Source organism: Prosopis cineraria, unplaced genomic scaffold (assembly GCF_029017545.1).
Source record: "Prosopis cineraria cultivar Desert tree isolate PC_DT_omini unplaced genomic scaffold, ASM2901754v1 PC5, whole genome shotgun sequence".
Classification (NCBI taxonomy): Eukaryota; Viridiplantae; Streptophyta; class Magnoliopsida; order Fabales; family Fabaceae; genus Prosopis; species Prosopis cineraria.
The window spans coordinates 36,881,081-36,897,514 of record NW_026555336.1 but is presented as its reverse complement, the minus strand read 5'-3'; the positions used below and the strand labels follow the sequence as shown (position 1 = coordinate 36,897,514).

The following is a 16,434-nucleotide window of genomic DNA, read 5'->3' as shown; positions in this document are numbered from 1 at the left end:
ATTTGACTTGGAAAGCAAGCTTAGAAGTAAGTTATTGAAAGATAAACATTTGACTTCTTAAAAATTTGAGGTAACCAAGAGAAATCTGATATGTGTAGTTGTATGATAATTTATTTGTGTCTTCAAAAAATGGATAAATTAATTTGAATGGTTGAATATTATGGTTGTTGTTTTGCAAAAAATCCTGTAAGGCTTTACCAAACCTACTTTGGCTATAATGATGAATTTGAACTTGAAAAGTTCTACCTTGTGATTTTGTATTGGAATGAAAAGTTGATGAGTGATGTGATGATATTGTGATGTGAAAAATGTGAATTTATAAGTTGACTTAACAGATGTGTGATGTGGAGATTATGCATGTGAGTTTTTGAAAAAAGAGTGATTATGAAAATATTATAGATGCTCACATGGGTTAGATCATACTTGTAAATTAATAAGTCATTTATTTATGAAACGAGTAAGTATTGCAGATTACATAATTGTTTGGCGAGAGTTCACTTAGAGAGAAAAGTAGATTAAATCCATATGGTACTTATAGCCACCTTTCGGTATACTAAGGCTAGCCATGTCCTACTATTTATTAAGGGACTGTCCCATAATTTGTCGAGAGACTAGAACCCAGTTATTTTTACCTGTTTGTTAAGGATATTAGCTTAAGATATACGACACCCTAAAGATTTGAGAATGGGGAAGCCGTGGTTCAAGAGTAAGTGCTGTAATCTTTGGCTAGATCACACCTCATAATTTGTGAGCTTAGGGTGGTCCAATCATACAGACAAGGTCCTAATTGATAATATAGCCTATGATTTCAGTTAAAAAAAATACAGAGGAAATAAGGAAAAATTGATCATACATATGTTAATTCGATATGTCATATAGTTGTTAAGTTTGTGGCAAAACGTGATAAATGATTGTGTTATTGTCACTTGGTTTTTTGTATTATAGCAATGTGCATTATTATTGTTGATCAGACCATTGTCACATGGTTGTTTGTATTTTGGTAACGTGTCTCGCAATGTGATTATGTGGAAAAATGTGATATTAAGTTAATGTTGTAATTGTAATGCATATATTTGTTATGTATGGTTTTGTGAACCAAGTTTTCAACTCCCATTTATATGCTTTAATCAATTGATATTTAAAATATCTCCCTTACTTATCACAATTAACTCCATAATCCAATGTAATCTTTGGATTAACTAATTAAATTACTAAGTTTGTAATTTAGAGAAATGAGATCTTAAGTTTTCACAATATAAAACTATTCAGAAATCATTTAAAAAACTTCTAATCAAAGTAAAATATTATTATAAAAGTATGAGATATCTCATGAGAGTGAAATGATTTAAAATCAATTGAAAAATATCAAGAAATGAAAAGCAGGAGCAACTGTCCCTCTTTATGCCATATGCCAAAGGTGTGTTACATATATCAGACAGCAATTATGCTATTATTTGACAATCAACCAAGTCAACTTTCAACGTGCCTCATTTCTCCACCCGATGTCTAAATAAGGTGATCTAGGTGTTTTCAGAAACTCTTTGTATAAACTAACTAATAGCACAGGTTTTACTTTCAAATTATATCACACGAGAAATATGGACACCTCAACACAATTTCATAACTTTTCACACTTTTAATAACTTAAGGTGTCCAAAATCTTACGCATGTGCCAATAGCCATTCTTAACACCCAGACTATGCTCAATAGATTTAGAACTAATTATACAACACACCACATGCACAAATACTCGTTAATATCAAATTTTCACTCATCAATCCCTTTAACACCAAAACCAGAAGGATGAGGTTCAAGCATTGCATTCTTACAACCAATATGCATAAATGATCAATTCAACATTCTTATACTTGCAGTAGTCTTTTAACACTATTAATACTTAACAACTTATATATAACATCCTATAGCTCAAAATACATCTCAAGATTTTAAACAAATTTATAGTATAAGTGTAAATATAAATGCATCATAATTGGCAATATATTATCTATTACACCAAAATAAATCAAGTTAAGAAGCTTTACAGTAGGAACTCAAGATTTCTAAGCCTTTGGGACCTTTTTCCTTTCTGCCCCAGAGCTAAAGCCTATAAAATCTTGAGAGAGATATGAGTACAACCACTCAATAACCAAGATACACCTATCATATATAGTTGCATATCAATTGATTAAAACACATAAAAAAAGCTTACATACTCAAACATATGTAATTATACATGACACAAGTGAAACTTTCATGATAAAAACTATTTTCATATTTCACAATTCAAATCATGATGTACATTGCCACAGTACTTGCAAAACTTGTGACAATAGCCTAATCTACAACTCGATACACATTACCACAATATAGACAACCATGTGACAATGGCATATTCACTATCATGACTTGCCACAAACTTAACAATCATGTAACATATAGAATATATACATATGCATGATCAAGTTCTCCTTATAACCTCCTTATTTTCTCTAACTGAAATCGTAGGATTTAATATCAATCAAGGTTTTGTCCGTACGACTAAACTACTCAAACTCACTAATTGTGAGGTGTGATTCAACCAAAGATCACAACACCCACTCTCAAACCACAACTTCTCCCACTCTCGAATCTATGGGGTGTTGTATACCTTAAACGAATCTCCTCAATAAATATATAGAGATAGTTAGGTTCTAGTCTCTCAACAAACTATGAGATTATCCTTCGATAAACAGTGAGATAAGGCTTAGCCTTCATGTACCAAAAGGCAGCCATAAATACTATATGAATTTTATTTACTCATCTCTCTAAGCAAACTCCTGTCAAATAATCATGCAATATCCCAAACTTACATACAATTCTCATATGTTCATGATTCATAATATCTAACTTATTATTTTTGAATCACTTAGCTAATTAACACATGTCAGTATAAAAATGTTTAATCCATCATATACAATCTTCACTTTACACAATCACTAATTTCTCACTACCACCTAATCATTAGATCACATATCATACACTTCTCATTTCAATTACATGTTCATAATTTGAAAATAATTTTTAAGTTCAACTCCATATTTTAGTCAAATCAAAGTTAATATACTATCATAAGGTTTATGGCATGCTTTCACATTTACAAATTCAATTATACATGTAAATAAATCTATTTTCACATTATAGTACAATTAACAAATAAATACTCAAGATAGGGTTCCCCCAATTGCCTCAAATCTTTGAAATCAAAGGTTTACCCTTCAATATATGCTCTCAAGCTTGCTTTTCAAGCCAAATATGATGTCTAGATAATTAATATATAATTAATCAAATATGAACTCACCAACAATACTAAACATACACTCCTAGCTCTCATTTTTCACTTTTAAAATACTCAAAGCCCTTATTTCTTACATTTAAACTTACCTATTGGGTGTATTAACTCCCTTTTAGCTTTTATTAGTTTCATTAAGCTCTCATATTGCTATTAATGACTTCCTAACCAAGTTTATCTACCATAATAAATGGCATTTTGGCTATTAATACATGCATGACCACCAAAACATGTAATTACATTATCCTTAGGTTTAAATACATCAAATAACTCCCATTAACTTCATTTGAGTCAATGGGTTCGGACCCATAATCTATATGGACAGAAAATCATCTCTTACTTACAAACCCTAACCATAAATTCAAGAAAATGGGTCAAGAAGAAAGTATAAGAGGTTAGGAGACTTACTCTTGAGATTTAATAGCTTCAAAATACCTCTAACTTTCTTGAAATTGAAGTCCTAACAGAGCTCTAAGTCTCCTCCTTCTCCTTCTCTCATTTTCTCTTTTCTTCCTTTTGTTTTTCACATTAGTTTCACATCTTAATTATGTAAAAACATATCGTACGCCACAGCATTTAATATTCTAAAATTTAATCCTTAGGTTATTAATGAATTAATCAATTTAATTAAGTAGGAATTATGTGGCAAGTAGTCAAAGGGGACTGATAGGTATTTTTTCTATGATTTCAGTCATAAGTTTGGATCTAAAGTGAAATTGGGTTACTCAAGCATCAAAAGTAGAGAAAACTAAGGATAAAAGCCTCTGTGTCACATGTTGCGATGTAAGCATGGTGTGCCATGGCACACAAGGCTATAACAAGTGAAGTGATCCTCTCTATACTATAAGTTACAGTGCATAGTACATTTTTTGTGAAAAAAGAAATGCGAACAGATAAAAAAATAGAAAAGGGATTGTGAGAGAAACCAAAAGAATGAAGAGGGCTCTACTAGGGCTTCAATTCCAAGAAAGTCAAAGGCATTTTCAAGCTATCAAACCCTAAGAGTAAGTTTTCTTATCTCTTCTTCCCCCTTCCTAACCCATTTTATTAAGTTTGGTTGGGGTTTAATAGTAGGACATTAATTTCAAACCATATAGATTATGGATCTGAATCCATTAGTCTAAATAGAGTTAATGAAATTTATTTTAGTGGTTGAAACCATTAATAAGTATTTTATGCATTAATGGTAGTGGGTGACTATTAAAATCTAAAAATGAGCCATTAATGGGAGTCTTTGAGGTGGTTGGAAGCCAATAATGACAATATAAAAGTTTAATAAAGCTATACAAGGCTAAAGAGAGTTAATTCACCTAATGGGTAAATCTAAATATAAGAAATAAGGACATTGGATATTTTAAAAAGGAAAAATAAGAGTTGAAAGTATATTTATAGCAATGTTAATTGAGTTTAGACTTGATTAATTGTAGATTAACTGTCTAGACACTATTTTGAGCTTGAGAAGGCTTAGAAGCATGTATTGAGAGGTAAATTTTTGACCTCTCAAAGGGTTGAGATAATCGAAAGAACTTATTTTTGATAGTTGTTTGTCAATTGAATTTTAATATGAAATGGGTTTATTTTCGTGTATAATTGAATTCTAAATGTGAAAAAAATAAACCATATACTAGAACATTAACCTAGATTTTACATAAATGTAGAGTAAATTCAAAATGAATTTACAAACTATGAATGTGCATTAAAATGAGAACTTTATAATGGGTGATACGATGTTAGTGTGCTTATGTAACATGTGAATATTATATCTGTGGCTAAATAAAAAGTTAAAATGCATTATGAACTTTAGAACTGGAAAGGAGAACATTTGTGAATATGCTATTGATGCTTACTTAGGTAGTGTAATACTGTAAGCCCAATATGTTGATGTTAAATAAATTAAATTGGGAAATAAGTGAGCTTGAGCTTACCTAAGAAGAGGAGTAGATAAAATTCATATGATATTTATAGTTGCCTTTCGGTACACAAAGGCCTAGCCTTATTTCACTATTTGTTAAAGGACTGTCTCATAGTTTGTCAAGAAACTAAAACCTAGCTATCTTTACCTATTTATATAAGATATTAGCTTAAGGTATATGACACCTTAGCGATTCAAGAGTAGGGAAAATCGTGGTCTGAGAGTGAGTCATGTGATTTTTAATCAAGTCATACCTTTCAATCATACGAACGGAGTCCTAATTTATATTATAATTTATGATTTTAGTCGGAGGAAACAAGAAGGTCATAAGGAGGAATGGATCATACATATGTGGTTATCCAATGTATCACATGATTGTTAAGTTCGTGGTAAGTTGTGATAATAAATGTGCATCATTACATGATTGATTGTATTATGGCAATGTATATTTAGTTAATGAATTGGGTTATTATCATATATTTGAGTGTTCCAGGTGTTAGTTGCAGCTTTTGGCACATGTGTGAGTTTTTAGACTCCTTTAAGTTGTAAAAAATGTGAAACATTTTGAAAATATATTTAGGTATCCATCTTTCTTGTGTGAAATAGTTTGAAAGTAAAACTCATGCTACTAGCTAGCTTATGAGAAGAATTTTCTACAGACACCTGGATCATCTCAATTAAACGTTAGATGAAGAAATGGAGTGTGTCAAAAGTTGCCCCTGATTGTTGTCATTTAACAACAAAATGTTGTCTAATACGTGCAATATGTTGTGGTGCAAAGCACAGAGAGGGACAACCACAGTGCATGTCCACATGCAACCATATGTCACCCTATTTTTGACTTTTCAGTATTTTTCAATTGATTGAGTCTTTTTACTCCTATTAGGTATCTCATGCTTTTGAAATAATATTTTGCTCTGATTAGAGGATTATTAAAGACTGTTTAAGTAATTTGAATTATGAAAAACTTGGGATCTCATTTCTATAAATTATAAACTTAGTAATTTAATTGGATTAGTCCAATAATTTCCTTGGAATTTAGAGTTAATTGTGATTGAGCAAGAGTGATATTACAAATTATACATTCAATAAGGAACAAAAGGACAAGGAAAAGTTATGTTGCCCTCAAAATTGATATGAAGAAAACATATAACAAGCTTGATTAGGGCTTTATTAAAGATATTTTGATGGGACTTAATTGGATAGGACTTTTATACAACTCATAATGTTTTGTGTCAATTCATCTACAGTGAAACTGATTTGAAATGGGGAAAGCATGGAAGAATTCACCCCTACAAGAGGGATTTGGTAAGGGGACTTGTTGAGTCCATATATCTTTGTTTTATGTATTGAGAGGTTAGTCCAATTTATCAAACACTTATGTGACACTAGTTCTTGAAGCCTTTGAAACTCACAAGATTTGGACCTTTCATATCTCACCTCTTTCTCACAAATGATTTATTCTTGTTTCCAAAAGTTTTAGTGGAATAAATGAATGTTATTAAAGACATCTTTGAATTATTTTGTAGGATTTCTAACCATAGAATCAATTTGGACAAGTCAAAAATATTTCTATCCAAGAATGTTCTTCATTTAAGAGCCATAGAGATGAGTCAAATTCTTAGGACTGGTCTTGCTATGGATTTGGGGAAATACCTTTAGGTTCTATTAATTCATTCTCGTATCACCAAAATGACTTTCTTACCACTTATTAACAGGGTGAAGAAGAAGCTCTCCACTTAAAAGAAAGGGTTTCTTAGTATGGCTGGTAAATCTCTTCTCATCAAGATTGATATTACTACCATTCCTCCGTATCTCATGCAAATAATGCTCCTACTCAAAGGAGTTTTGGCAGAAATTGAGAAGATAAGTAGAAATTTCTTGTGGAATCAAGATGAAAACACTAGAAAATGTATCTTATATCTTGGGGGACTATCAAAAAATTGAAAGAGCAGGGTGGATTAAGTATCAAAGACATTCATATACAAAATGTCATGTTTATTATGAAGTTATGTTAGGGGTTAATTATGAAGAGAGATGCTCTATGGGTCAAGTATCTAAGAATGAAATATGGTTGTCGTGAAAGCGATTATCCTACTGTTGCCAAGAGAAAAAAATTGCTCAATGATATGGCATGCTATGAGTTCAGTATGGGAGGATTTCAACAAAGGCCTGGGAAAGAAACTGAAGAGTGGCAATAATACAAACTTCTAAAGGGAAAGTTAGGCTCCTCTAAAGCATCCCCTAATTTATTATGCCTATATAACTAACTTCAGGATCAATATTTCTGTGGTAAGCCAATCTATTAGCCAAGATGGAAAATGGGATATTGTTTCTTAGAATTTTATTCTGCCTCCTTGGCTTATATGCAAACTTATCTAGATCAAACCCCCTTGTGAGGTTGGTCAAGACACCTTTTGTTGAAGGCAAAGCAATGATGGCACTTTCAATATAAAAGCGGCATATAAATTCTTATGGAACTCAAACTAAAGGCATTTTGAACCTTTATGGCTGAAGCTATGAAAATGGCCTTTACTAAAGAAAATTAAAATGTTCATGTGGCAGGTGACCCATAAGAGGTTACTACCTAATTCACTCAGAGCTAAAAGAGAGCTAACAAATATTGCAAATTGTCCTTTTGAGTGTCTTTGTGAGGAGAGTGTCATACACATCATTTGCGACAGAGATTGCAAAAAAAGTATAAGAGAGCATTATTTCTACTAACAATATATTTGCATTTTTCTCGTTTGATCTATAGGGATGGCTAAGATGAAATACAAAGCACAAACTGAGTCGAAGGAAATTCCAAAGGTGGCCATGGCTTAAAATCTTCGATCATGCATGCTGGCTCATTTAGAAAGCCCAATGCTGCAAAATCCTTGAAAATTCAACGGGTCACTTGCAAGGATATTGTTCGCCAATGTATGAACAACACTATGGAAGAGGCTAATGGGAACAAGTATAAGCATGCAATGCTTCACAACCTACAACAAGAGGCTGGATCCCACCACCAGAAGGCACTCTCCATGTGGATGTAGACACCTCCATTAATAGGTAAGGACATGCAACATGCGGGGGTATTATCAGAAATGAACAAGGCCAATGGATTTTGGGCTTTCGAATGGGATTGGATATGCCTCAGTAACTCGCAGAGCTCATTGCGATCAGAACAAGTTTACAGATTATCCAACAAGAAGGGTACAAAAACATTGAGTTGCATATAGATTATTTAGGAGCACTGAATCTTTTATTCAGAGATTGTGGACCCTGTCACCCACTTAGAGATGTTGTGAAAGTAGAGAGCTTATATATAGCGACTAGAATTGCTCGGTTCAGCATACACCAAAAGATCTAATCAAATACACTGACTATTTAGCCAAAAATGCTCATGACATTAGAAATGGAACCAATCTGATCCGATCATGTCCACCAAGTTGTCTTCATTTGATCATGGCCAATAGTAATTTATCTTTGTAATCTATCTCAACTTAATCTTGCCTTACTTTCCAAAAAAAAGAAAAGAAAAGAAATGATTGATTGGTCTGATGATAATTTAGGCTTATTTAAGTTTCTTGGGCGTTTCCTTTCACCCACACTCTTCTTAGGAGCAGTTGTGGATTGCCGCCTTGAAGGGAGTGGCTTCTGGCTCTGTACACCACTTATAGGGCGTTTCAAACTAGTTGTTTTGGGCCCAGTGTTAGGTCTGATCCAGGTCCACTATTTTAACCAAGTTGTTTTCTCTAATCTGCTGATGTCAATAGGGCCTTACTGGTATATTTGATCAAAAGACATTAAGAGAGTTAAAGGAAGCATCCCAATAGCCTAACTACCCTTCTTTTTCACTCAATTAATCATATTTATGTGAATGATGGAAGAGTTTAACTGAACCGTATTTGCTAGGTGGAATGAACAGGATTTAACTAGAATTTAATCTGAAGACTACAATAGTGATAAATACATATCACCGAACAGGGCAATTCCAAAGAAAATCTAGTAACACTTTTATTCTACCATCTTAGTAATAAGCAAGCAAGCCCCGTTCATCTAAAGCAGCACTTCTGTCCCAAGCATCAGAAGATTGGACCGGCAGCAAGAATCTCTTCAGTCAAACTATTGTCCTTGCCCATCTTGTGGTTTGTGAAGGTTTCAAAATTTTTCTTGAACAAACCAGCCAGCTTCAACAGAGCATCGTTGTATGCCTTTTTGTCTGACCACTGCGAATAAACAAAAATTCCATGTCAGCAGACATTCTGGAAAAGAACACAAAAAAAGGGAATGGAGACATAGGTCAGCTTACTGTGTTCCCGGGTTCCAGAATTTCAGAAGGAACTCCTTCCACTTCAGTAGGAATCTCAAGACCAAAAATCTCAGTCTTTTTGTAATTTGCCTTACAGAGACTCCCAGAGTGAATGGCATCAATAATTTTCCTCGTGTATGACAGTTTGATACGACTACCAGAACCGTAGCTGCCATTGGCCAAGGCAACAAGTTCAGATTTTGCTAGACATTGTTTTGCTCAGTGATCAAAACTCATTGAGCTAATAAAACCTTAACTTTAGCCTTACCTCCCACCAGACCAACCAGTGTTGACAAGCCATCCAGTTGCACCATGCTTCTGCATCTTTTCCGAAAGCATTGCAGCATATTTAGTAGGGTGTAGCATTATGAATGCTGCACCAAAACAAGCTGAGAATGTAGCCTGAGGCTCCTTTATACCATCTTCAGTACCAGCCACCTTTGGTTATTTTTTGGCAGGAGCAAAAGATTAAGGAGAGTTTTAACTAAAGAGTAAGTTGAACGAAGCAAGAGTGTATTAAGTTAATGCTGGAGACATTACCAGAGCAGTATATCCGCTGATGAAATGATACATCGTCTGAGCCAAGCTTAGCTTACTCACAGGTGGAAGCACGCCAAATGCATCACAGGCCAAAAGTATAACATTCTTTGGATGAGGTCCCACGCATGGTAACTTTGCATTCGGGATATACTCAATGGGATAAGCCGCTCGAGTGTTTTCTGCAACCAAGGGGAAAAAGGGGCCGGGGAGGAATTACTCTGTTAGTCTCCTTTTATTTTTTATTATAGTTTGGAGATTCGTAGCCGGTCCTAACAGTTTTAGAAGATACAAGTTTTTCAGCGTCCTTATCCCTTGGCTATATGATAGTAAACCTGCTAAAGTAATCTAGTGTTATATTTTAATGAGTTGACTTCACCACTAGATGAGGGATGGATTACGATCCCCATCACCGTAAAAAGAGGAAGTCAACTCATTCGTCAGCATGATCACACCTGGATTCCTCAAAATAATTTAATTAAAACAAGCCAAGTCATAACATTATCAAAACCGTATTTATCATTTTAAGCAATGGAATTGGAATCCAAAATAATTTTAACTTAAAATATTGGTACTTACCTGTAACTGATTTGTCAGTATAATCAACTTCGCGTGTATGTTCATCAAACGCGACGTTTTCCAAAACTGGCAATAAAAAATTCTATATCATTAAGCAAATTAAGAAAAATGGAAAAAAAGAGTTCACATCAAAATGATCCTAAAATAAATATATTACCTGTACCGAACTTGATTGCATTAAAAATATCCGGTTCTTTCTCCCTGGATAGATCAATACACTTGGCATAACAACCACCTTCGATGTTTGAGACGCCATTCTCGCCCCAACAATGCTCATCATCTCCAATCAAATACCTATTATGATCTGTAGAAAGAGTTGTCTTTCCGGTACCTAAAATAAATAAACAAGAAAGAAAAGAAAAGTAACCATCAGAAAAGGGCAAGGAAAAGTGGGGAAAGCCATAACCCAACCAGCCCCATGCCTAAGCATTCAAACAAAATATTAAAGCATGGCCAGGGAGGAGTAAGGAGCAAGATAAGGTAGGGCAGCGTCCGGAGGCACCTTATTTGCGGCCTGGATTATGTGATACTATACCTGACAAACCAAAGAAGAGAGCAACATCGCCATGTTTGCCCATATTGCAGCCAGAATGAAGAGAGAGGATTTGACGCTTAGGCATGAGATAATGCATAACACCGAAAAGACCCTTCTTCATTTCCCCGGCGTACTGAGTGCCGAGGATGACCATTTCCCTCCTAGCAAGATTAATGTCTATGCTAGTGGAGGATGTCATGTAGTGAGTATAACGATTACACGGAAACTGCCCAGCATTGTATATAGTGAAGTCCGGAGTACCGAATTCCTCCAGCTCTTCAGGAGTGGGTCGGATACACCTGCCACCCACCCAGTTATCCATTTTGTTCACTCAACTAATACACATTTCTCAATCCTTTTCCTCCACTCACTAGGGATACTTTTATATACAGACACGTGAGATAATATAATATAAATTAAAGCTTAATTTCAACGATGAGGAGACTTATCTGGCGGGCTTATACTTATCTGAAAGAAGAAGGAAATACAGTTGATAATGGTTTGTCATTCTTATGATTTACTTACATGTTGTGCATAAACAATGAGTGGTAAGCTCTGGCAGAGACTATCCTGACTTTGATTCTGTTCTCAGGGTCCCAGTTCAAGAATTGATCATTGACAAACACCTGCAAATTGAGAATTGTCCATCCACGGAATTAGATTTGGTTAAAAAGGATTCTTGCAAGGAATCTCATGACACCACAACTCGGTATTACAATTCTTTCTCATACTGTAGGTGCAATCCATGAATAGCTGGATAATTATTCTAACGCAGGAATAATTTAGACTGCTCTAACGGCTCAATCTTGAAGAGCCATATATCCTTAATAGTAATTTTGCGATGGGAGGGAAGCTAAGGTCCTAACAGGATGATTACGACATAAGCATAATAAATACAAGGCACCGCCGAGGAAAACGATACCCCTTAATAATTGACACGACGATGGTGTGTGACACGTCATGTCACGACAACCAAGAGATAGTGTAAGGGGAAGTTTCGCCAACTTGGACAGATGACCAATACCGACATCATCCCAACTTCGCCATCGTATAAAAGCAAATAATATTTGATAATGTATGTATAAACGTGAATTATATACAAGTTGCACTTAACATAATTAATTACTTCGAGTGCTATTCACGACAACACATTTTCCCCATAAACTTTCACCTCTCATTCTCCTAATCTCAGTTGCTAATATATCTTAAAGTAATTAATTGTGGTGAGTGTGTCTTACAGTAATTCTCCCTATAGACTTTTCCTTTCAGAGAGGCCTTTTATTAAGCAAGCAGAGCACAGTACAGAGAGAGAGAGAGAGAGAGAGAGAGAACCTTATCCAACGAGTTCAAGTAATCGACTGCTCTTTCTCTGTTTACCAAGAAAGTATGCTCGTCCATCTCGATGTTCGGCGAACCCCTGTAAAGCACAAAATATGCAGATGCTCAATATCAAAAGCCATAAAAAATAAAAGAAAATGGAAGAAAAAGTGTAAGAGAGAATTACTTACTTTCCCCACCAAAGCTCAGCCTCAGTATCGTCATCTTTCACCACACGTTTATCTCTCGGAGATCGTCCGGTCTTTGCACCAGAAAGTGTTGCCAAGGCTCCCGTGGAAGTGATGAAAGACCCTTTTTCATACTTGATCGCCTGCTCATACAGTTCTGCAACAAGCCCATAATATCATTTGTCAAATTATGGTATTTTGGTGTAAATGAAAGGATAATTAAATATAATATTCGTAACATTTTCTCCAAAAAAAAAAAGGCGTTCAACAAAATCATTTTATCTCGCTCTATCCTTGCAATATTGATTTAATTGAAGACGCAGGAAAGACGCATGGCATTTGTGAGAATAATCAGCGGTCAATCAAAGGGTGGCCAAAAGAAAATCAGCGATCGTCTATTTTATTCCAGATTGTGACGTGTCGTTATGAATTTACACTTGTACGGTCACGAAATTAATTCAAAGATTATACGTAGACTTCCATAAACCAGGGCGAATATTTTATTCCTCAGTTGTTAATTGTTATTATGCTGACTAATTCTGTTCAAAACTTCAAATACACATGTAAGGGCGATGCTGAACTCATTTTCGTACACTCCATGTACGAATTGATGTAACACACGAAAGTAAGAGAGGGAGGGCAAAAGACAAAGTGGATCGCAAGATACATCATACATGTAGCGCCGAAGATACGATATTTCACGAAATATAAAAAGCGCAAAAGTATAAGACAATACCAGCTGGGGAGAGGTTGTAGAGAACATGGGTAAATTTCAAGGAACTGTCGCTGACGTTGATGGTGGGCGTGATGTGGTGGTGCGATACATGAGCCACCGCTGTGCCCTCCGACTTCCTAGCCGGGTCTCCTTTCACCACCCTCGGTCCGGTTTCCCTCGTCAGCGAAGCCAAAGAAGCACTGTTTCAGGTTTCAACATCCACAAAAAGGATTAGTTCCCTTCCCAAGGAAAAATAGCAAAAAAGATATCTCAAGATTTTATTTGATCTGAAGATATTTCAGTGTTTCCTCCGTTGTGTTTTTTTAACCCAAGCAGCGTTAACTGGGCCCAGTTTTACAGAGAGATCATACAAGCAAATCCTCTCAGAGGGTGAGAAATACTCAAAGCGTGGGAAATGATCGGACTCGGTTTCATGGAAAATATCCGGCTTAGCCACAATGGCGCAATAAAAGTGTCGTTTTACTGCAGGTCCGTCGTCTTGGACCCCATATCATCTTTCCAGTCCATCAAGATCATCCCCGTGTGATGGTCTTCTATTTTCTCATTTTACATCTCGGGTCGGGTCCACAAACATTTTACGGTTTCCTCTTATTAAATCTTTAATTAATGGATTTAATTATTATTCACTGGTAACGGTGATTATGTTGGATACCTGATAGATTGAAGCTGTTGTTTCTGGCGGTCTTCATCGGACAGAGTGGCGAAGGTAGTCTGAGTGGTTTTGACGGGAGTGCTAGGAGCAGACCTCTTCCTCTGGAGCGAGTGAAGCTCATCAATGGTTTGAGCCTTCACCGGAGGAGCACTGTCGTCGTGGCAAACCTCGCTCTGCTTCTTTTGCGTCTGAATCTTCGTCAGTCCGTTTCGCGCCGTACCGTTTCCATTTCCAAAGCTGAAATCTCCGCTACCGTTCGCAGCCATATTCGTCTCCCTGCAAACAAAAATCCATCATCACATATTCAAACAGAGCCCAAACAAATCAAACACGCAACAAAATGACAAAACGAATAACGAGACTTGAACAACATGGAAGAGAGAGAGGACCTGCTGATCAGAAGGAGGATGCGAGAATGACGAAGGGAAAGCTAATGAGAGAGAGGAGGTAGGTTGTGAAATTGATGAAGGATCATATAGAGAGAAAGATAGTACGAGAAGAGGAACGGGCAAAAACGAGCAAGTGACGGGGATATGCGAGGCGTGGTTGCCCTTTTAAAGGGTTCAGTTGGGAGGTGCTCTTAACCAGGGTCAAGATTTAACCATACTTGGTTAAATTTTATCCCCCCCTTCAGAGTCAAGCTCCGCGTAACGAAAAACAGAGACTCTCTCAAAATCCGATATGTGAGAATCGGGGTCGGACAAAATCGTCTTCAATTGGAATTCTCTGCTCCTCATCCCCACCGTATCTAATCATGTTCTCTAGATCCAATGAATCATTATCAATTATTATTATTGGTTAAGTTACTTTTTTTATTATATTCTTGCCTTTTTCACTTTATCTTTTTTTGTTAAAAAAAAAAAGTTTCCATCAAATTTCTATATTTTCAACCTGGGAAACGAAGGTCGGTAATTAATATATCATCGACAAAATACTAAATTTTGTTTATTATTGTTTTAGAGCGCGTTTCTCAAACTTGCATTAAAAAAAAAAATATATTGGTTATACACAAATCATCTTCTAAAAAAAATTGATAATTTTTTTATAAGTTGCTTTGTCTTAAAAGATACTCCCTCTGTTAAAAAATATAAGACATTTTTTATCAATCTTACCCCTCGATAAAATAGTTATCTACGTTCAAATTAACTCTATCTTTTCATATTGACTCCTATTAAACATTCTATAATAAATATAAAGTCACTATTAATAAGAATATTTAAAAAAATGACAATGATTATATCTCGAAAGACTGAAAATTAAAAATGCCTTATATTTTTGAACATATTACTCCTCAAAAAATATCTTACATTTTTTAATGTAAGAAGTATAGACAACTAATTATATTTTTCTAAATTTGTTCTTTTTCAATTTTTTATAAATAAAATAAGATGTTAGAAAGTGTTTTTAAAAATGATACATTTAATTAAGATAAATTTAAAAATTATTTTTAAACAATATGTCAATATCAATAATTTAATTATCTCCATTTAATTCAAATAAAAAAGTAAATATAATTAAAAGGGAATTATATATAATAAAGGAGCAAGTATATTTACATGTCAACTGGTTATTAATCCTCACAGAGAAATGTGTAAACGATAAACTAAGTTTTCTTTTAAAAAAATAAATACAAGAGGCAAGAATATTTTAAGGGGAAACGGGAATAAATTTCTAAAAACTGGATGAAATGTAATAAATGAAAGTTGATGTAATAGGAAGTGCTTTCGCTGCAATTCTTTTGTGGCTGTGTTGTTCTATTGTTCTTGGTTTGTCTGTTTTTTTAAGTTGTGAGTTAGCTTGTCTTGGCATGTTCTTTTAAGTGTTTTTTTTTTTTGGAGGGGTTTTGGTTCTTGATGTTTGTATTTTTTGTGATTAATAATAAAATTGAATTTGTTTAGGCAAAAAAAAAAAGAACAGGAATAAATTAGGGAAAAATTACTGGTAAATAGGAATAGAATGGAGGGAGAGTGAGGATGACGGCGTCTGGTCGCCACGAATGAAAGAAAAAGTAGACAAAAGGTGGGGCCCATTTGTTGCCAGCCTCGCGAGTATGAGCCAACAGCTTTTGCTCGGGTCTATTCTGCCAGTGGTGTATGATTTAATTTACCCGCCAGGTTCTCTTTTTCTTTGGTCCGAGAGCGAAAGTAATTCATCTTGCCAAACCCAAACCCGGACAATAAATGAATTAGTCCTGCCGTTCCAAATACAAATATATTTTAATAATAATAACAATATGCAATTCCTTCGTTTAAAAATATATAAAAAAATTTTAAAAAAATTAAATATTTAAAAATATAAAATATTTTAAATTTTTTAAGGTATAATCATTGTCCTTTTTTAAAAAGTGATCCTA

The 16,434-nt window shown here is 34.7% G+C and overlaps 1 protein-coding gene across 1 annotated transcript; it reads right to left on the bottom strand.

The window, feature by feature from the left end:
* Positions 1-9,132: 9,132 nt before the first annotated feature.
* Positions 9,133-14,600, bottom strand: LOC129311183 (phosphoenolpyruvate carboxykinase (ATP) 1-like). Its single transcript, XM_054953257.1, has 13 exons — positions 14,471-14,600; positions 14,082-14,357; positions 13,430-13,608; positions 12,697-12,850; positions 12,521-12,605; positions 11,714-11,814; positions 11,189-11,487; positions 10,811-10,984; positions 10,654-10,719; positions 10,078-10,256; positions 9,806-9,975; positions 9,538-9,706; positions 9,133-9,454 (listed from the first exon to the last, which is right to left on the bottom strand). The coding sequence occupies exons 2-13, from the start codon at positions 14,345-14,347 to the stop codon at positions 9,311-9,313; spliced, it is 1,986 nt and encodes a 661-aa protein (XP_054809232.1). The 5' UTR covers positions 14,348-14,357; positions 14,471-14,600; the 3' UTR covers positions 9,133-9,310.
* Between the last annotated feature and the right edge of the window lie 1,834 nt (positions 14,601-16,434).

Bases quoted from the DNA above. Each gene is read 5' to 3' on its own strand.
- LOC129311183 (XM_054953257.1), bottom strand. From the start codon at position 14,347: ATGGCTGCGAACGGTAGCGGAGATTTCAGCTTTGGAAATGGAAACGGT. The intron at 10,985-11,188 runs GTATAGTATCAC...TATTTATTTTAG, and splicing joins TCTCTTCTTTGGTTTGTCAG to GTACCGGAAAGACAACTCTT. The intron at 9,976-10,077 runs GTAATGTCTCCA...AAATAACCAAAG, and splicing joins TCAGCGGATATACTGCTCTG to GTGGCTGGTACTGAAGATGG.